Below are 21,802 nucleotides of genomic sequence, written 5' to 3' on the forward strand. Positions count from 1 at the left end.
ACGAACTCTTAAGATTTTCTCACAAGATCTAGAAGAAGAACACACAGAGCATGTCTAAATTGACAGAAACAAATGAAAATTTTGACAATAATGTCATCTTTTGCAGTAGAGTTCGTATAACACATGGATCAACAGACAACTGTGTAACAATGAACGATACATGTCAGCCATGGGCTGATAAATATGACATTACCACGACGACGATGGAGAAGATCCATGCCAATGTTTTCAAATCCAATTTTCTTTACACAATATATGCTATGAGTAAATAAATACAGAGCCCCCTCACCATTTCATAATCGTCACTCTTCGTCTTCATATTTCCATCCTCTGTTCTTTCTCTTATTCCTAGAAACCAGAAAACCCAAGTAGAACATGTTTCTGAAACACCAACGATTCTATTCAGAGTGGTTAGCTCGTCCCAAAGAGTCTAGCCCTTCAGTCCTGCTGCGAACAATCCTGTGAAAAACTTCCCTCACCTGCCGCTCCATTGAGTCCAATCCAGTCCTCAGAGTATTACAAACCCCGGTTAGCTCTTGCACTCTCTGTCTCAGCTCTGCTTCTTTCTCCTCAGCCAACGGGAACTGAGCTGCATCGGCCAAATCATTCATGAGACGCGTGCACTTTTCGATCTGATGAATCTCCTTCAACAGCCCACAGGAATTCCTTCGATCTCTCTTCCTGGACTCCTCCACAATTCGATCATGGAGTTGAAGGATTGAAGCCGCCCATGGGAAACTCCGAGGCAACGAGAAATGAACCTGCAAACCACGATCCTGGCAAGGAATAGCCGCTACCAGCGCCCACATTACAAACAATAACACCATGTTCATGGTGAAAATAGGAACTGCAAGCCCATTAGTAGCCAAAAGCTCAGTCGCTTTAGGGGCCGCCAAATTGTTACCAATCGATTGTAGCTGCCGTGCGGCCGACCACGATCGCGAAACGCTCCATGACAGAGATCGAAAGTGGCCCAAAGACCGTGGATCTTTCGTGACATTGTTCCGTCCGAAAGAACGGTTGCGGTGGGCAAGGAAAGAGGTATGCGAATCTTTCTCATCAAGCATACAGATAGCCAAATCGGTGAGGGCCTTCTTAGCGCGACGAAATTGGCCCTCCCCAAGAGTTTTCTGGTGATTACAATTGTCCAACGCACTGACAACAATCTCCAAGAGCTTCTGCCATTGCCGTAGCTGCTCAACCCCATCACGAATCGCATTACACACATCAAGCGCCTTAACGCTACGCTCCGAATAATCAGCAACCAATCGATCCAATGGAGCTTTAGAGATTAGAGATTTTTGGCTGTCGAGAATGAGCTTAAACTCCTCCTGACAGCACAAAAACGAATCCAAAAGCTTCTGAACCCAAGACAAGGAAAGCAAATCATCAGCACCAACCGACGCAAGCTCTAAGAACCGATCAGCAACTTGCCTCTGAAACCCGTCAAGATCCTGTTCATGAGACGTCGGAGAATCAGTCATAGCGTAAAGCTGATCTCGCCGAACACCCCAAGCAGCCGATGAACCCTGATAATCAGTAGCTGGCATCTTCACACGAAAAAACTCCTTTCACATATCACGAACCCAAAACCCTAATCGCCAAATTCCCCAACCGAACAAACAAATTAAATAACTCAATCAATAATCCCCCTTCAACCAATTCAAAATTCACAGAACTCCAAAAAGAATTCCCTCCCCCCCCCCCCCCCCCAATTCAATTCACACCACACCGATCACCCACTCACCTAAATCAACGCCAAAATTTCAAACCAAGATCCGAATTCAACCGCTACAATCTAAGAACAGGGATTAGAGAGAGAAAAGAAACGATCGATAGATTGAAAATATACGATTTGATGAAGAGAAGAACTCGTTTGAGATGGAAAACCTAGCGGCCGCCCCTTTTATTGGGAGAATTCAGGACCGCGTATCTCCCCTACGGCAGTTGAAATTGAAAATCAAATTTTAACAAATTCCCTTTTCTTTTTTTTTTCTTTTTTTTTTTTTATTAATCATTAAATATTATTATTTTCTCAAATAGTGTAATATAAAATTAAGGTACCACCGCTATAATACATTAAATGTGAATACGACATCCATCAACCTTACATAATGTATGTTATAAAATTTAAGGACTCATTCAAAATACTCCAACAACTATGTATCTAATTATTACTTAAATTAAACAAAATGCAACATTTTTTAATTTTTAATTTTTAATTTTTAATATTGTAAATTTTCGGTTATATTATTAATTTTGTGAGATTCCACTTAAATGGGAGAGTGGAACGAGTGCGTGCGAGGGTGCTAGGCCCCGAATGAGGTGGATTGTGAGATCCCATATCGGTTGAAGAAGGGAACGAAGCATTTTTTGTAAGGGTGTAGAGTAAGCTTCTCTTAAAGAGTCATGTTTTAAAAACCGTGAGAGAAAACCTGATATGGAAAGTCTAAAAAGGACAATATCTGCTATTAGTAGGCTTGGAATGTTACAAATTTGATACGTATTGGCGTTAACAAAACATACATGATGTTTACTGACAACAATGATAAAATTTGTTTCAAGGGAAAGAACGTATCTTACTATTAAGAACATCCTGTAGGGAAGAGTTTGATACATGAAATTTGATGATTGAGTTAGTATGAAAAATTTAATGCAATAACATTTTTATATGACCCTTCTAGAATATTTCGTAATCCCTTTTTGAATTAGGTAAAAAAAGGACTAGGTTGGACTTCTTACCTCGTGTCCAACTAGGGAAACTCAGCTTTGGCCAAGCTTTATTACTTTTTTTTCTTGGTCTTTCGTACTTGTTTTTATGGTCCAATATTGCGCCCCAGCCTCGCGTGTTGGAAGTTGCTACATACATTCACTATCCGGCACGGTATTCATAAATGACACGACATGGGCATGAGAAGGCCAACGCCTCGATAGAACCCAGATGGATGGATGTTCAGGAAGTCCCAATGAGATGAGCGACACGCGGTCCTATTCTCGACAGTCTGACAAATGAGTTTCAATGGCCAACGACGCCCCGGGATGGCATCAAGACATATGGGGCTTCGACCCAAATTTTCGGCATAATTTTCTTCATGCTTTTACTTATTTTATTAATTTTAATAAAAGGTGAAGAAAATTATAGCTAAACTATATTAAAAACGTATTTAATTTTGGTATTGATATTTGTAATGTCATCTTTAATGGCTACAAATAATTCTATAATATTTTTTTCCCATCAAAATTAATATTAATTTTTCTTGAATTAAATTAAATTAAATAAGTACACGTGTCGTCTATAGAAAAAAAATAAATTAAATTAAAACAACATTTAATTTGGACTTATATGGTTTAAAATGTTGACAAAATCTCTTAAATTTTCTCTCTTTATTTTACTTTATTTAATTGTATACCATAATAGAATAAACTAAATTTGGATTTATTTAAATGGGCAAAATAATGGAATTTATTTCAGTTAAATAGATGAATGATTGAATCTGACCAGGTGAAGAGAATGTCCTTATTATACTTTATTTATTTATTTATTTATTTATTATTATTATATTTAGAAAAGGTCCCTAAGATAATTTTCTTTTTTAGAATAGCCCCTAAGATACTTGAATGTTTCCACTTTGCTTCAAATTTCATTAATAAGCACATGTGTATTTAAATGTGATATTTATTTAAATATGAAAAAAAAAATGTACAATGTATGGAAAAATTATACAGATATTTATTTATTTATTTATATGAGTCCTTAAATAATAATAATAATAATAATAATAACTTTATTTCTATGAGCCTAATGATTTTTATTCGATTTTCGAGATTTTAGGTTAACAATTAAATCAATTTAAATCCTAAACTTTTATATGGATAATAAGGCTTTTTTAAATATACCGATTAAAATAAATTTTGGAAATAAATAGATAGTATTAATTTTTTTATAAATATGAGCGATGGTTTCATCTTCTTTATCTGTCTTTATATTCTCATTTTATTTATAAAAAAAATAAAGAAAATTGAAAAAATAATACTTTTATTTAAATTATTTTTTGCCTTCATTAATCAAATCAATATAAATTATTTAAACCAAACTTGGGCACCAAGCTTTTGTTCCTCTGAAAAACTAAAGCAATGTGACAAAAAGGCAGACTGAAATATTTTAATGGGACAAAAAGAAAAAGAAAAAGAAAAAAGAAAAAAGAACAAATTATTTTTATAGGAAAATAATAATAATAATTAGAGTAAAAAATAGAGGTGTGGGACCTTGATATTTTGTTGATAGGAGGCATTTTGTGGTCCAAAAAAATATATGATTAGATATTGCTGATAATTGAATAAATAAATAAATAAATAAGGGAATGGGGCCAAAAAGAAGAGGTAAGGTGAGGTGGTGTAAAAAGCTAGAAATTGAGAGGTCTAAATGCAAAATGTTTGGAATTGGATTAGTGACTTCTCATTTAGCTAATAAGCAAGAAATATATATATATATATATATATATATATATATATATATATATATATATATAGTCGCCTACAGCCAAACGACGTATGCTCGAACCTCTGGCCTCGATTTAAAAGAAGGCTTTAGAAAACGAGGACAGAGAAATTTTTGAAAGAGACTTATATAAGCAAGCAAGGGAGAAACAACAACGGCTCACCGTATATAACATTGAATAGGGAGAATATACATATATATATATATATATATATATATATATATATATATATATATATATATATAATATATTTTTTTTTTTTGGTTCTTTAGACCAAAATTTTAGGCAATAAATATCACAAAAACCTTTTTTTTTTTTTTTAATTTTAATTAACACTTTCGTTTTTTTCAAATAAAAAGAATAAGACCAAAAAGATCAAACAAGGCCTGAATATTAATTACGTTAATTACTAAAATTATTGAGGCATCCCCATAATTACGAGCCATTATCATCATGCTAAGATTAATTAATCCTGGAAAAGGATGGTTGAAAGAGTTGACTATTTCGTTGGGTTTCACTTCGGAAATATAAAAAGGAAAGAAAAATTCAAGCACTTTTAGATCAATCACTGTTATCATATATTTTAGTAATATTTTAATCTGTAAGCTTTCAATCTTTAAAGTCTTGCTACACGTGTGAAATGTATACCACAAAATCATGGCTTCATCTTCTAGAATTTCATAAGAATTCTGAATAATTCAACAACCATTCCAAACTAGTCTATACTTTTATCAGTTTTAAATCCTATTTTAGTTTTGACCTTGTCTTTAATAATCATTCAAGAAAATTTCAAATCTCATACATTTATGCACTACAGATATAAAAAAACTATAAAGAGGAAATTCCTCGTTTATTTAATTCTAACATGTGGAATGGAGATTCAATGTAGCCGCCCAAGCCCATCACTATTGGTAGATATTGTCCCCTTTGGATTTTTCCTTTCGGATTTCCTCTCTAGGTTTTTAAAACGCAGGAGGTTTCCACATGCTTATGAAGAATGTTTCATTTTCCAATCTCACAATCCACCCCCTTTGGGCCCAGCGTCCTCGCTTGCATTCATCTCCTTCTCATCTCACAATATTGGGGGTCCCACATTGATTGGAGAAGGGAACAAGCTCGCTACACCCGAAAGGAGGTGGATTATGAGATGAGAAGGAAACGAGTGTCAGCGAGGACGTTGGGCCCTGAAGGGAGTGGATTGTAAGATCTCACATCAGTCAAGAAGGAGAATGAAACATTTTTTTATAAGGGTGTGGAAACCTCTTCCTAACATACACGTTTTAAAATTCTTGAAGGGAAGTTCAAAAGAAAAAGCTCAAAAAAGACAATATCTACTGGGGTGGGTTTGGTTTATAACAATCAAATCTATGATTTTTATGCAAAATTCAAAATAAAAATAGAGCCTTTAAAGAATTTAGAAAGATGAGATAAAAAGGGAGGAGAGAAAAGATGTGACGGGAAGATATGTGATGGAAGAACAGCTAAGATGGGGGCAAACTAGATAATGTAAAAAGATGGTAGTTGGTGAGCTGTTTGATCGGATGGAAGATACCAGAGGGAGGGGCCTACAATTTGTTAGGTTTTCCAGGTTGCTGTGATGAAAGAAGGGGATTAAAACCCCAGCAAAGCTACCCATCTGGAGAACGGAAGCAAAAGCCCCAAAATCCAGCTTTTTTGACCCTTTTTGACTTTGAAATGTTCATAACCAAAGTTTAGAAAGCCTCAAAATGAAGGGTTGAGGACCACACGCCCATGGCTTTCAAGTCTGTCCTATTCCTAGTAAGTTATTGATTTCATTTGCCAAAAGGCTATCGCAAATGACCCAGTCCAATCAAGCGGTTCCTTGTTGCTAAGACTGTTTGATTGATTTGAAGATTCCATTTCATTCAGATTTGCTTCACCCCAACCAATGAAATTGAAATAGACCAAACTGACCATGATAGTGAGAGTCTAAATCCCTACCTAGTAGTTGTATATTGAAAGATTTTCTTGCGAAGAACTGAACTGAAAGAATAAAAGATCATAACAAAAATTAAGTCTATGAGAAAGGGAGTCAAACTAGTGATAATGGCTCCAATTGGAAGAGTATTGAAAGAAGACCGAGCAGGAACAGTGGAGATAAGTCTTTAAAGATTTTTGGTTCGAATTGGTCAAAGTTGCTGCTTTGTCTTTTTCCCAATTAGAAGTTTTCTTTTTTTCTTTTTGTATCTTCTATGGCTGGGGAACACTGCTTTCCTCCCCCATTAGTAGTAATATTATTGGTGAGGATCGTTGGTAGGGAGTCCACATCGACTAATTAAAGAGATGATCATGAGTTCATAGGTAAGGAATACAGGCCTTTTGAGAAAACCAAAAGCAAAAACATGAGAGTTTATGCTCCAAGTGGACAATGTCGTACCATTGTGGAGGGTTCGTGATTCCTAACAATTACTATTACTCAAAAAGGGGTGGATGAGAATAAAGTACAACCTCATCGGTGTTTACTATTATTCAAAAAGGGGTGGGTGAGAACAAAGTACAACCTCATCAGTGTAACTACTATTGAGTTCCTTAAATAATACGTAGAGTAAGAGGTTACCTCATGTGCAAGGGTACTAGAATCACCAAACAATGTATAAAGCAAACTGCTGGATCAGTACTAGTAGACACATGCATAATTGATGAGTAATAAATAAAAGGATTGTTTGACTAAAACCTAACTAGCTGCTTTAGAACTAACTTAACATTATTGATATCAGTAGGAAGAGTACCGTTAAAGAGAAGACAGTAGAGGGAAGTAGTCGGGAAAGGCCATTGATGAAACCATTTGATGTGTCGTCGTTGACGTTAGCAACATACGCCAAGAAGATGCTACCTGAATCACACCATCTGCCTAGAACACCTGTAATAACTCCTGCCTAGAACACCTGTAATAACTCGGCATTTTGAACTTCGACAAATTAGGATCATTGTTGCATAAATGCTTGTGATATTTAAATATTTATGAGAAAAACATGGTAAAATATTTTTTTCAAAAATAATAAAACATGGAGACTAATGATACATTTGACAAACTCCACTCACAAGTTTTGACTTATACTAACCTGACTAAATGAGACCCAAACATGCATCACTTTCAAACACATAATTTTTCGTAAAATAATTCTATCTAAAATTGGAGATATTGGCTTTCGGTGGAAGGAATCCTTAGGGAAGATTGCATCAGGTGGAGCAATTCTATGTGGTCAATCGTTTGTCAGAATCGAAAAATTCGAGGCCACGGTGTTGTGCTTGGAGGGCCAAGCATTTGATTGGCATCTGTGGGTAGAGCATCGACGGTCAATCAGAGCATGGGACAGGAGATTTTTTTTTCCTTGTGACAGGAAACAACAGTGAGCAAGAATATCGAAAATTTTGAAGAATATTTGACCCCATTGAAAGCATTAGATGACGACACCCTAGAAGGAAAATTCATTGATGGGTTGAGTGACGATATTAAAATGGAATTAGGGGTAAATTTACCTATTGGGTTCACGAGGCAGATAGAGATGGCTCATAAGATTGAAGATAAATCGATCCACCAAGAAGGGAACTTTAGTCCAAAGTTTGGAACCATAAGCCCAACATCGACCATTAAGACCGATGGGGCTGGAGCAACACATACAATTTCAGTCAATCCAAGTCGGTCAGGGGTGGGATTTAAACGTGAAGGAGTTTAGTTACAAAATCTCATTTCATACGAGTTAAAAGCCACACCATTTGAAGTTGTATATGGGCAGTCACCACCTACTATTTTACCATATCAAGTGGATGGATAGGTTTTTGAGGTGGATCAACAATTAAGGGAGCGGGACAGTGCGTGAAAGTTAATGAAGGAACACTTGCTCAAAGCTCAACAATATGGTGTATAACAGCGCAAGTCTACCACTAGCAGATCTCAAATTTTTAAAACGAATCTACCAAGAGAGGTTTTTAAGGTATTTAAACTCTCGTAACAAATGACTTCTTTTTTTGTAACCCACCTTTAGGTGTTGGAGTCTCTACTCCATTTTATTTCATTATTCAATACGATTGTTTCCCTTAAGAGAGACTCCGTGACCCTTATAGTTGACAGAAAGATCCAAATTAATTGAGAAGCTTACCTCATAGTCAACTCCCTGGACATAAATGGAAACAGAGTGGATGGATGAGAAGGTCAGTCCCATAATCTGCAAATAAGAACAATGGGCATTGGTAACAGTACAAATAAGGAAATTACACAAATGTGTAAAGAATGTATAAAAACAAATTTAAAATCAACAAGAATGTGTCGTATTGAACATCAGCCATCAACTAATGGCAGATCTACCCACCAATATGCAGTGTAGATATCATTGTTATGCCGGTTCACTAAAGTACGATCATTATCATATGAACCCATTAGCATTTTAATGAAAGTAGGCAAGAACCATATGAACCGATTATCATATCAATAGAGTCTGAAACAGACATCATAAAAACAGAAAGACAAGATCTTAATCTTTTTAGCAGAGGAAGATAGAACAGATGTTCAAGAATTCAACTAATGACAAAATTAATAAGCTTAAAAGTAAGGCCCTAAGGGAAGGATAGTAAAGAGAGGGATACTAAGATTGAAAATTTTGTGCTCCCAACCAAGCATCTTCCCAAAATAGAGTTTTGTCTCCTCTCCCTATTCTTAACTACAATATGATTGTAAACCAGATTCAACAAATTTTGAATAGACTCCATGGCTCCTTGGAAGTTTGTACAAAAACTCTGTCTGGCTTGAGATAATAGTGGCTAGTACCAAAATTTTCAGAAATAACTCTATGTCAGAGCATCATTTGTTGAAGATTATTGGAAGAAGATTATTGGAAGTGAGTCACACATTGGTTAATTTAGTGGAAGATCATGGGTTTATAAGGGAGGAATACTGTCTCCATTGGTATGAGGCTTTTTGGGGAAGCCCAAAGCAAAACCATGAGAGCTTATGCTCAAAGTGGACAATATCATACCATTGTGGAGAGTCGTGATTCCTAACATCCTTTTCTTGGTAAAAACGTCAAATCCATTTGGCCAAAAGAGGGAGGTTCCTCTTCTGTATATAAAAAATCCTCAATCCTCATTTTTCAGTAGGGGATTGTATATAGGCTACTTGAGGAGGTAGCTACCCTTTTTCTCAGCCCAAAATGAATCTCTATCATGGTAAGTAGGATCATGAATCCCTGGGTTCCAACCTATCATCTTCTACACTTTCTATTATGAATATCAAATACAGAACCTTAAGCAAATAGTGTTATAACATGACCAAAACTACCATATATTATGATACCTTCGTCTGTTCAAGGATCAGTAAGCTATTCTTTCCCTCGATGACTGATGATTCTATTCTTCCATGGAAATCTACAGAAAATAAAGTGGAATATACTGCATTCAATATTTTACACAAAACAAAAGGAAAATAAATAAATAAAACAGAAACAAAATCCAGCACGTCTACACATTCCAACTACATTACAAACAAATAAAACTAGATACCAGAGCAACACATTCCCATTACTTCGCATTTCACAGCACCAATACGCTCAAGAGAAACTCAGCAGACAGCAGCGAGCATACCTGGAGTTCAAAAACGCGGGAACCGGAAGCGATGAGGAGCCAGCACGAAGAACGATCCGGACTAACCTAAAGAGTGAGAAAGCTTGAGAGACATTGAAAGAGATGGAAAAAAAAAAAAGAGCTTAGGGTTGATGAATAGCCGGTAAAGAAGGAGAGATGCGTTAATGGAGGGTGAGACGAGTGGCTGGAGGTTTCCGGGAGAAGGAATGCCGACGAGAGTAGGCGGCACAACCGCTTTCCTCAGACTCTTCTTCGCCTTCAACGTTGCTTTGGTTTGCTGCAGTCGGAGCCATGGCTTAGGGTAGAAAAATCTCTGCCGGTGAATTGGAAGCAGAATACTCAGTTGGACGATGAAAGTCCACAAAAACAAAAAAAAACTCTCGATTGAACTTAGTCATTTTTGGAGAAGCCCAAACAAAAGGGAAGAGAGCTTAGGTTCAAAGTAGATAATATTATACCATTGTGATTGTGGAGAGTCGTGTTCGTCTAACATGGTATCAGAGTCATGCCTAAACTTAGTCGTGCCAATAGATTGGTGATTCCTCACGTCTAACATGGTATCAGAGTCATGTCTAAACTTAGTCGTTCCAATAGATTGGTGATTCCTCACGTCTAACATGGTATCAGAGTCATGTCTAAACTTAGTCGTGTCAATACATTGGTAAATCCTCAAATGTCGAACAAAGGACTACAAAACAAAAGGAATCAAGCCTCTCAAAGGTAGTAAAAAATGACTAAGACTCCAAATGAGTTCGATTAAGGGGAAGGAGGGCTTGAACCTCCGACCTTGTGGTTAACAGCCACACGCTCTAACCAACTGAGCTATTCCAGCCGTTGCTGATGACTGAGCAATATTATTTAAATTATTTATTTTTTGATCTGGAATAAATTACAAAATCGTGACAGTTAATATGTGAATGTATTTAAATTGCGGCGAATAAAGTTACATTAAACTATTTGTATAACGACATTTAATTGTTTATAAAGTTGGATTAAAAGGCCAAATACTCTGAATGAAGTCAACCTCAAGCTATATACATTTTATTTTATTTTATTTTATTTTATTGTATTTTATCCTATAAAACTAATGGAAGCTTCTTCTTTTTCTTGGTCAAAATTTTAACAAGCCCATAGATAAATTAAAGATATAAAATTAAAAGTATTCAAAATAAATTTCGTTATATATATTTTTATATCACCTAACTCTATAGAAAATTTGAATATGAATTTATAACTCTATTAAGGTCTCGGTAACAAATAAAACAAGGAGAGGATGGGAAAGTTTTCTCGTCCCCACCATCCGCTCCTACTTTAATGTTCATCTCTACAAAAAAATTTATCATTTATTTTTACGGAGAGCAGTCTTTTAACTTTTTCTTAATCTTGACCATGAAACCTAGCTGAGTGGTTTGTTTGGCGGAGGAGAAAGGGAAAATGATCTTAACCTTCTTAATAAAATTTATTAAAAATATATAATTATTATTCGAAAAGAAAATTGAATTATATATTTTGGAAAGAGGGGATGAAATTACCATTATACCCTTTTAGTTGGATGTGAATTAGAAAAAAAATGGATTTTAAAAGATTTAGATTCATGCATGAGCTTTTAATTTTTTAAATAGAATATTAATTATATGCAAACTTTGCCCCAAAAATATATATTTTAACTAAAATCCAAAATATCCAAACACTATACGACAAATATTTATCCTAATATTAATGGTGAGCAAAATTCAAATTGTTAAGCATAATTATTGCTTCTCCGTACAAGTAATAAATTAAATTATTTTCTTAAAAATAAATTGATTTTAAAATTTAAATTTTAAAGACTAATTAACATAAAATTTCAACTTTTATTATTTGTTAAATTAAATAATTCGATTCAAATAAATAAAATAATAAACAATTTAATCGAGGATTAAAATGGTGTGTCATATTAAAATCTTAATTTAATTATGACGTGTATTCTTAAAATTATGACTTCTTTTTTTTATTGATTTATATTCTCGCACGTGTGCGAGATCGGCACACCACCGACTAAGTTTCTCCATTTAATTATTCTTCCCCCGCACGTGCGAATCCACCCCTGCACTTTTCTATTTGGTTCTCCAATAAATTATCCAATTTATTTTTTGTTTTAAATAAATATTTAGACTCACTTTAAATTTAATCCATATAATTACTTAAAATCATAAATATTTATTAAATTTAATAATAGTTTAATTATGCTTATTAAAAAATAATTAGCCGACAGAACAGTCAGCCTAGAAGCCAAAAGAAAAGCAACCGAAAGCAAATAAAATCAATATAGATTATAAATTATATATAAATAATTTAAAGTATGAAACAGACAATTTAATATTTTATTTGCAATCAATAAAGTAATAATTATTTATTAAATATATATATATTTTTTTTTTATTTAAAAGGTAGACACTTGTTTTAAACGTGATGGAAAATATTATTTTTATTAATTAATTTTAATAGAATTTTTTAATGGGTTGCTCTATGTCTATTTCAATATAATTAGTCTAAATTGGGATTATTATGATTATTATTATGATTATTATTATTTAAAATTGGTTGTTCATAATAATTTTGAAAAGTCAAACAAATTCAAAGGCTTTAATTTCGTTATGAAATTAAATTTAAAATAACCATAAGAAAATGATAAATAATTCACGTTAAAATTTAAAAATTAATTGAATAATGTGAAAGGAAATTACGTAATATTTAAATAAATGGTCAATTTTGTGCTTCTTGTCATTAAATTATGTTGAATATATATCAGGTCTATATTATTATAATTTTTTTTATTTAATATTCGTATATTTTGGCTTTATTTATTTATTGATTATAAATAAATGTCTGACCCATTATTGTGGAGTTTATTCATAAATACATTAAAATTTTAAATGAAATTATAAAAATAATTAATATGTCTAGTTGGATTAAGAAATTTATAAATATTTTTCATAGTTTAAAATTAAATTCATCCTCGAAAACAAAATGAAATCCACGTGTTATTATTATTATTATTATTTTGAGTTTATTTAATTTTAATTTTATAAATGGATTAGGCTGGAGTGGCCTTCGATAAATTTTCAAGCCCTTTCATGATTGGTTGACGGTGCCAATGGAGCTTCTTAAGTGGGCCCCACTTTCAACACGTTGACATCGACGTAGATTCAAAGTTTGACTTCACGTGGAAATCTCATCTTCATAATTTTGAATTCATTCGAGTGAATGAAAGAGGTCTTCCGAAGAATATTCGAGATGGAATGACAAATGAACCCTTTTAAGGCTCGACCAAAGAGATAAAACAAGATTGTCGAGCTCGTAAATCGTAGAATCAAATGTAGGGCTGAGATTCAATGTTCTCTTGGAGAAGAAGAGAGGTGACCTACAATTCTTCTCCAAGGCGATTGATAATGGAAAAAGTCGCTTTTATAAAGCCTTTTTTCCTCTTTAAACTCGTAGAATTAAGCTCAAACGCTCCCTAGACCCGAACCATTTCACAACATAGAGATTTAATCAATGTGCTATTTGGGTCTACTTTCGTCAAAGTTTAATCCAGTTATTTTATGGATGAACATAAGTTAAGTTTAGCTGAGTTGAAAAATCTTTTGAACTAATCGAGAATTTTATAAAATTTAAATATCGAGCATATCATCACTATTATAAGTTACAAATTTTAAATATTCATAATATTTTTAAAAGTACGGTAGGGTTGGATTATAACCCTATTTTTGAGTTTATTCGATAAAAAAAAATGTCAACCCACAAATCGAACAAAATTTTAGATTTTTTAATAATTCAACTCAACCCAAACCGAAAAAGTTTACCATGGTTAAGTTAGATAGTTCGTATTAATTGAGTTATAAAATTGTACGTACACCTCTATAATTTTTTTTTTTTTAATCATTGGATTTGCTGAAAAAAAAAACATGTTAGAATAAAACTAAAGTATGTAGCACGACAAAATTTTGTATTTCTTTAGTTCTTATTTTATTCATGTTCTGCCCTAAGATTTGACGACAAACATGTCTTTAAAAAACCAAAAAAGTGAACCCATGACAAAATAAAAAATAAAATAAACAAAATGTCTAATTATAACTATTCTTCAAAATAAAATAAAATAAATTATTTTAAAAAATACTATCGTAAGATTTCACAATAAACCGTTCATAAAATGGTTCTCGTTCAAAGAAAGTGACATAATGTAGATAATGATTATTATAACCAAACACGTTGGGTTCTATTCTTGCTTTATAGTCTCGATGCTCTCGCAAGCCTTTGCACGAGCCATGTAAGTTCAAGTATCATTTCTATAAGGTCACAGTTAATCATATAATTTATTGGAGTTTCGGTTACTGGGTGCATATGGTTAACCCGCCAACTACTATGGACCATGTTTATTTACATAACTCGATATTAGATATTAGTTGGCGAGCGATCTCGGGCCTCGACCAACTACTGAGAGACATATGCATGCCTTATCAATCTAGACAATTCAATAGTAAAAGTTACTAGCGACCTTCTAATAATCTCCACGTACTAACCCTATAAATCCTGACAGTTCACTGTAAGAGGTTAGTTGACAACTCAAACATTACATCATAATCCCGCATACCACTTCATAACGGTTAGTTTTAACGGTTCATTCAAATCAAGCTCGGATAGAATAATAATTAGCATGACATAATCATTAATATTCCCAAATTTATTTTTGTAAATAAATGTGTGTGAAACCATAAAAAGAACTAAAAAGTGCTATGTTTGAACACGTACTTTTCTTTTATTTTAGAAATAGCTTTTTAGCGTTGTTCCTTTTTTAAGACAGAGACCTTCTGATCGCTGTAGACTTTGATAATTTTGTATCTAACGGTACAAAAGTAGGGCAGATTTATGAAATAAGAGATAATCTTTCGGACCCAAATTATCAATAAGCTCTCTTAGCTCGTTAAAAATTCGGCCCGAAAAATATATTATGCTATGAAATTGATGAGAATATATAAATTCTTAATTATTATATTTATTTATTTATTTTGAAAATAAATGTGTGAAACCAAATAAAGAAATAAATAAAGAAATTAAAGTGGTAAGTTGAAATTGTTCTTGATATGTACTTTTCTTTGCTTTAATTTTTCCTTAACTACTTTAGTGATGGGGAATTTCCCAAAATCCTTTATTTATTTTATATATTAATTTACATGTGCTCATTATTTTATTTAAATACAAAATTTTCCAAAGAAAATAGTGAAGGTCAAATTTAAATTATATAAATAATAATAATAATAAAAAATAAATAAATAATAAAATATTGCATTCGCGTTTATAATTCATGTATAATAACTTGGTGAGTATATAATTCTCCCGAATCAAATTCAACAACTGATTCTCTCAGTATCCTGTAACTCTCGAAAATAAAGACTATTCTGACAGATTCGGCATTTAGTTGTCTCGGCATCTTCCTGCAACGTGGTTAGGTTTCGTTACTTAAGACTGAAAATGTAAAGACTATCCACACAAACTTTCAAACATGTTTTGTTCTCACTCATATGCATTCCACGTCACCTAACATAGAATTGCTACAATAGAACAATAGAATGTGCACTTTGTTGGTACAGATAATATAGATAACAACTCTTAATTCTCTTGAACATTTTTTTAGTCATTTTATCTTCAAGATTGCTCTGCAGTTCATTCATGTCCATCTCTTTTATAGTGTCAAATAATATATTATTTACCAAATCTTTACGACAATTCTTCATAATGTTTTTTTTATTTCGAAAATTTTAATACGTCGGTCTCATTTAATTGTTTGGGTCTAATATTTTCGAGGCGTAATAAATGCTATTTTTTTATTTGGAAAAATAAATAATCATATAAAAAATAAGAATAAAAGAATAAAAGAATTATTGTGCCCATATTCTCAGTCGGCAAAACAGAGAGAACAATTCCAATATGAACTCTCTTACGGGAAATTAAAAACCGACAATTTTAAATTCGTATCTGAATTTCCCATTTTAATCCGTAAAATAAATAAATAAATAAAATATTTAAATAATAATAATAAGAAGGTTGGGTCTAATTACAGAGTTCCAAATCTAATTCTTAAAAACAGAGAATCACTGTTCATACTTCGGCCGCGCGTTTAAATTCCTTACAACAAACATCGGCGAGGAATTGGAATCAAAATCAACAGCCTCTGTTTTTTTTTTTTTTTTTCTCTCGAATTTTCCCAGGATTTTGCATGTGCTTGTTCAAGGTGGCGAATCGGCGAGGAATTGGAGGTGACTTGGGACCGTTTCCAAGTGGCGGCGGCGATGGCGACGGTGATAACGGCAAAAAGTTATTCTACAGTCAACAAAATGACGGCGATTATTATTCCGCTGTCGGAGAGGTGTCGGCGATGGTGTCGGTGTTAACCGATGTGGTGTCTGGGGTGGGGGCAGCCGACTCAAACTACAGCGGCGGGCAGGTTTTTTCGTCTTCATCGTCAACGTCGACTTCTTCGCCGCTGTCGAGTTTCTCGTCGGAACCGAGCTATGTGTCGGCGATGAGTTCTTGGGTTGGGCAGAAACGACTACGTGAAGGAGAAAATGCAGAAACAGAGCGTAATTTTGATTCTCTTCCGCGGGTTTTTAATGGACAATCTTCCTCCGCCGTAATTACTGCAGGTTCGTAACAGAGCCGAGCTTGAAATTTCAATTTAATTATATTTGGATTTTAAAATTTTAGAAAATAAATGTGGAAGAGAAAATTAAGCAATGGAACAGTACAAGAAATTAATCTGGATTTTTTTTTTGTGTAGTGAAAGAAGAAATTCCAATTCCATACACCGGAATTTCAAATCCCGGCACCGCCGTTGCGGCGTCTCCGATGAGCGAGACGGCCGCGGCTACGGCTGTTAGCGATAGAAGAAGAAGATACAGAGGAGTACGGCAGCGGCCATGGGGGAAATGGGCGGCGGAGATTCGTGATCCGCATAAGGCGGCTAGAGTTTGGCTCGGGACGTTCGACACGGCGGAGGCTGCCGCTAGAGCATACGACGAAGCTGCTCTCCGATTCAGAGGAAACAAAGCGAAACTCAATTTCCCTGAAAATGTCGGGTTACTTCCTCCGCAGCAGCAGCACATTCCGATATCCAGCCCCCAATTTGTTCCGCCACGGACGGCGGCGCTTCAGATACAGAATTACCGGGATTACATGGAATATTCCAATTTTCTTCAAAGCTCCGGCGACCTCCTTGGACAACCTTCGAGTTTACTGCAGCAGATGTATTATAATGCGCAGTTGACTCCGTTTCAATATTTGCCGGCGCCAGCGCCGTCGTTGTCCTCTGTTTCAAATTCTGTTTTTATTCCGCCGCAGCAGCAGCAGCAGCAACAAATGGGGTTATTCCGGCCGCCGCGGTCGCAAAATCAAAACCAGGACGGCTCCGATTACTTCCCCGGTACGTCGTGGAATGATTCCGGTGGTCCGTCATCGGGCTGACTACGCTGTTTTTTTTTTTTTTTTTTTTTTCAAAAATAAAATAAAAGCATATTTAATTTGGATTATTTTATTTTTGCTCGAGAGTTTATCCATTTTTATTTTGTAGACGATAATTTCTTTTTATATCTTTATTCCGAGTTTTTCATGTTTTTTTTTTTTTTATAATTATCTTATCGACATTTCTTCGTTCTGAGGTAACATTTTAGTTATCTTTTATATATATATATATATATATATATATATATATATATATATATATATATATATATATATATATATATATATTAACCAAAAAAACATTTAATATTAAGGGCGACACGTGGACATAAAAATATTTAGGTTAGGTTATAAAAATTACTTTGAACTTCATCATTTATTTTAAAATATTTTTATTGGAATATTAAATAAAAATTAACGTTTTCAATTCTCTTTAAATTTAATCCACTAAGACTTCAAAAAAAAAAAAAAAAAAAAAGAACAGAACTCTTAAATCTTAGATTTTAAAATTAATTAATTAATATCCTACAATATTTTAAAATCAACCATTTTTGTACTGTTGTAATCAAATATTTTAAAATTAATTAATTAATACCCTACCTTGCCTTAAAAGATTTTTTTTAAAAAAAAATATATATATATATATATATATATATATTTAGAGAAGGTAAAATTTGAGAGTATTTTTTATTAATTTAGTTGTAATTTTTTTTACTTCAATTGAACAAAATTAGTTATTTGTCTTGGCAATTTCCTAATGATTTGTTATTTGATTTAAATTATAGTCAAAATAAACGCTTTAACTTATTTTAATTGATTCAATTTGGTCAATTTCAGTCAATTAATTAAATTTTATTAAACAATTTTGTTTGATATTAATATGGGTGTTTTATTTCTTACCAAATTGATAGACCAATACTTGACATCAATATTAAAAAATAAATTAGAAATTAGAAAGAAAAAAAAAATGGTCCCATCAGGTGTCCACGTTTCACTATCTGATTTGCAATTGTGATACACATGTTTCTATATGAGAAACACGTGGACAAGATCTTCTAGAACATATTCAAATATAAAATTTTAGAAAGAAACTAAATTAAATTCGCATATAATTTAAAAAATAAAAAAGAAATTCATATATTCAATTTACTTGAATACCCTTTTATTGAAGTTTACGTCATGAACAGCCTTTCGCCGTGTCCTTTTCTCAACTTATTTAAGAAGCAAGAAATAAAATAATTAAAAAAAACGATGATGCCTTTTCTTTTCCTTATTATTATAATAATTATTATTGACGTCACTATTAACGACGTGGGCAAAATATAAGTGACGGGTCAAAAGCGATCTCAGGAGAGTGGGACCACGTCGAACTTACTTGATTCTCTAAATTCTGACACGTGGGAAATTCTTAGAATCGCGCACACGTGTCCCACTAAAATATTTTAGGTCGGTCGGGTTTTGCGTTGGACCGATTGGTCGTTTACCTACCGCCAATTTATCGGGTACGGTGTGAACCCATGAAAGAGGATACGGGTCTTTGTCGAGTTCGGTTCATCAGCCAATGCTCGAGCTGCCACGTCATGGATAGTCAGCGTTGACCATTGAAATGGGACCCAAAGCCTCTCCCATTGACGCAAACTCCTGGGCCCGCTTCTCGGGTGGCTGGGCCCAAATAAGGCCCACTCCCCACAACAGATAATTGGAATGGGCTTTAAGAGATGAGACAAGCCCATCTCCTAAAATTAAATCATTTTCTACATCAATTACTAAATTATAATTATGTTAACCATTAATATCTTAGTAATAATCTTTTAATTTAATAAAACCAAGATCATATTCCTAAAGAAATATTTTTTTTTCAAATTTTTTATTTTTATTTTACACAATGGATTTTAAGTAATGATTTTTTTAATATATATTTATACCCAATATAATTCTACAAAATTCATTATTAAAAATGTTACATTACTTTTTTATTTTATTATTATTTTAAAATTTTGAAAAGGAATTTGAAATTTTAACGAACAACCACTATGGATATTTTTGAAATTTTTATGATTTATTTATTTATTTTGTAAAATTTGAAAATCAGATAATTGAGTTGACTGTTTGAACACGTACCGTACCCTAATCATTGACTAGAGATGCGAGGTGCCCAATTCCTCAGCCCCATCTTCCTCGAACGCTCCTCCGTCGTCACTCGCCGCCCTCCCTTCCATTTCCCCTCAATCTCTCCTTCCGCCATTGAAATTCCTTCCACTTTCTCTCTCAGAACAGGCCATGCTATCCTCCTCACTCATAGTTTTTGCATCCCTCGCCAGTTTCATCGTCGGAACCCTAGTCCTCTTCTGCGTCTTTTTTCTCTACCAACAAATCAAATCCAAGCATCGAATTACTCGCCACCAGCAACTTCGCAACCGCAATTTGGATCTCTCCTCTATCACCGTCGATGGAATCGCATCCTTCGATCCTTCACTCTGTTTCTCCATGGCCGAACTTCGTTCCGCGACCAAGAATTTCAGTAACGATTTGATCGTCGGCGATGGCTCCTTCGGCATCGTCTACAAGGCTCGCCTCTCCTCCGGCGATAACGTCGCCATCAAGAAACTCAATCACGACGCGTTCCAAGGATTCAGAGAATTCCGAGCCGAGATGGAGACTCTCGGAAAACTCCGCCATCGGAACATCGTCAAGATCTTGGGATACTGCGTTTCCGGCTCCGATAGGCTCTTGATCTATGAGTTTGTTGAGAGAGGAAGCCTCGATAACTGCTTGTACGAGACCTCCACTTCGGCGGAGGCAGATAAGGGTTCCGATGGATACTTGACCTCGAATCCGCCATTGCCTTGGGAGACCAGGTTGAAGATCATGAGAGGCGTTGCTAATGGGCTTTCGTATTTACATGGGCTTTCTCAGCCCATTATTCATAGAGATATTAAGGCCGGCAATGTCTTATTGGACTCCGAATACGAGGCCCATATTGCTGATTTTGGGCTGGCACGTATGATTGATAGCTGCAGTTCGCACGTGTCGACTCAGTTCGCCGGAACTTGGGGATACATGCCGCCGGAATACAGGGATGGAGTGACGGCGGCGACTGTGAAGGCTGACGTGTATAGTTTTGGGATTTTAATGTTCGAGGTTGCTATGGGCCGGAGGCCCAATTTGCCGATGGTATTGGAGGATAGAGAAGTGGGCTTAATAGAATGGGCCAGGATTTTGGTGGCCCAAAATAAGCATATGAAAATGGTTGATGCAAGCATTTCGAAGGAGGATCTAGTGGAGGCAAATGTGAAGGAGTATTTTAGGATTGCTTGTTTGTGTACGAGTGAGAGGTCCAAGGAAAGACCTCTTATGTTGAATGTTGTCAAGTTGTTGGATCGGATTTGTGACGTGAAGTTGCACGACGACAACGAGTATCAAAATAAGCTCGATGTGTAGTTAAGACAGCGACGGTGGTGATGATGATATTCATGTGGGAAGGAGATGGATAATATTTCTATTAAGAGGAATGTAAATAGTGGTTCGAGCCAACTATTCAAATAGGTCAAATGTAGAATGGGGATGTCGAGATTTTGTTTATATTATTTTATATATATATATAAATATATAACATATATGTGTCGAAATAGTTCTACGAGAATCTTAAAATAATTGAAATTTATCGATGATGTGATTTAGTAGTAGGTTATGTTGTTATATTTAGCTTTCATCGTGAATACATTTAAAAAGTAACCTTCATGTCGAACTTTGAGCATAACATTACATTTTTTTATCAAAAGGTCGATAGTTTGAATTTTCATTTCTACGTATTGTATTAAAAAACCGATAACATATTTTCGATCAACAGATCAACTATTCCCTAAATTAGCCGATGTGGGGCTTTCATCATCCAACACCTCCTCACGAACAAAGTACGCCTCCCCTTAATGAGACTCGACTCCTTTGGAGTTTTAGTCATTTTTTACTATGCCTTTGAAGAGGCTTGATTCTTTTTCTTTTGGAGTCCTTTGTTCGACATTTGAGGATTTACCAATTTATTGGCATGACTCTGATACCATGTTAGACGAACACGACTCTCCACAATGGTATGATATTGTCCATTTTGAGCATATTTTCGATCAACAGGTCAACCGTTTGAATTTTCATTTCTACCGATTGTAATCAAAAGAAAAATTAGAGTGACAACGTCACCCAAACGTTCAAGT

The 21,802-nt window shown here is 34.3% G+C and overlaps 2 protein-coding genes, 1 long non-coding RNA gene and 1 pseudogene across 3 annotated transcripts; 2 read left to right on the forward strand and 2 right to left on the reverse strand.

Annotated features, from left to right (window-relative positions):
- Positions 1–59: 59 nt before the first annotated feature.
- LOC111791097 (protein ROH1D pseudogene) lies at positions 60–1,958 on the reverse strand (annotated as a pseudogene).
- Positions 1,959–6,947: 4,989 nt separating this feature from the next.
- Positions 6,948–10,479, reverse strand: LOC111810993 (uncharacterized). Its single transcript, XR_015420833.1, has 4 exons — positions 10,098–10,479; positions 9,811–9,881; positions 8,621–8,686; positions 6,948–7,380 (listed from the first exon to the last, which is right to left on the reverse strand). It is a non-coding gene; the product is annotated as an uncharacterized LOC111810993 (long non-coding RNA).
- Positions 10,480–16,157: 5,678 nt separating this feature from the next.
- Positions 16,158–17,622, forward strand: LOC111796856 (uncharacterized). Its single transcript, XM_023679647.2, has 2 exons — positions 16,158–16,780; positions 16,915–17,622. Exons 1-2 carry the CDS (start codon positions 16,354–16,356, stop codon positions 17,595–17,597), a joined length of 1,110 nt encoding a protein of 369 aa, XP_023535415.2. The 5' UTR covers positions 16,158–16,353; the 3' UTR covers positions 17,598–17,622.
- A 2,182-nt stretch (positions 17,623–19,804) lies between these two features.
- Positions 19,805–21,265, forward strand: LOC111796867 (leucine-rich repeat receptor protein kinase EMS1). The gene has a single exon (XM_023679658.2). It carries the CDS (start codon positions 19,875–19,877, stop codon positions 21,033–21,035), a length of 1,161 nt encoding a protein of 386 aa, XP_023535426.2. The 5' UTR covers positions 19,805–19,874; the 3' UTR covers positions 21,036–21,265.
- Positions 21,266–21,802: the final 537 nt, after the last annotated feature.

Source organism: Cucurbita pepo, chromosome 1 (assembly GCF_057944985.1).
Source record: "Cucurbita pepo subsp. pepo isolate OVF chromosome 1, ASM5794498v1, whole genome shotgun sequence".
Lineage (NCBI taxonomy): Eukaryota > Viridiplantae > Streptophyta > Magnoliopsida > Cucurbitales > Cucurbitaceae > Cucurbita > Cucurbita pepo.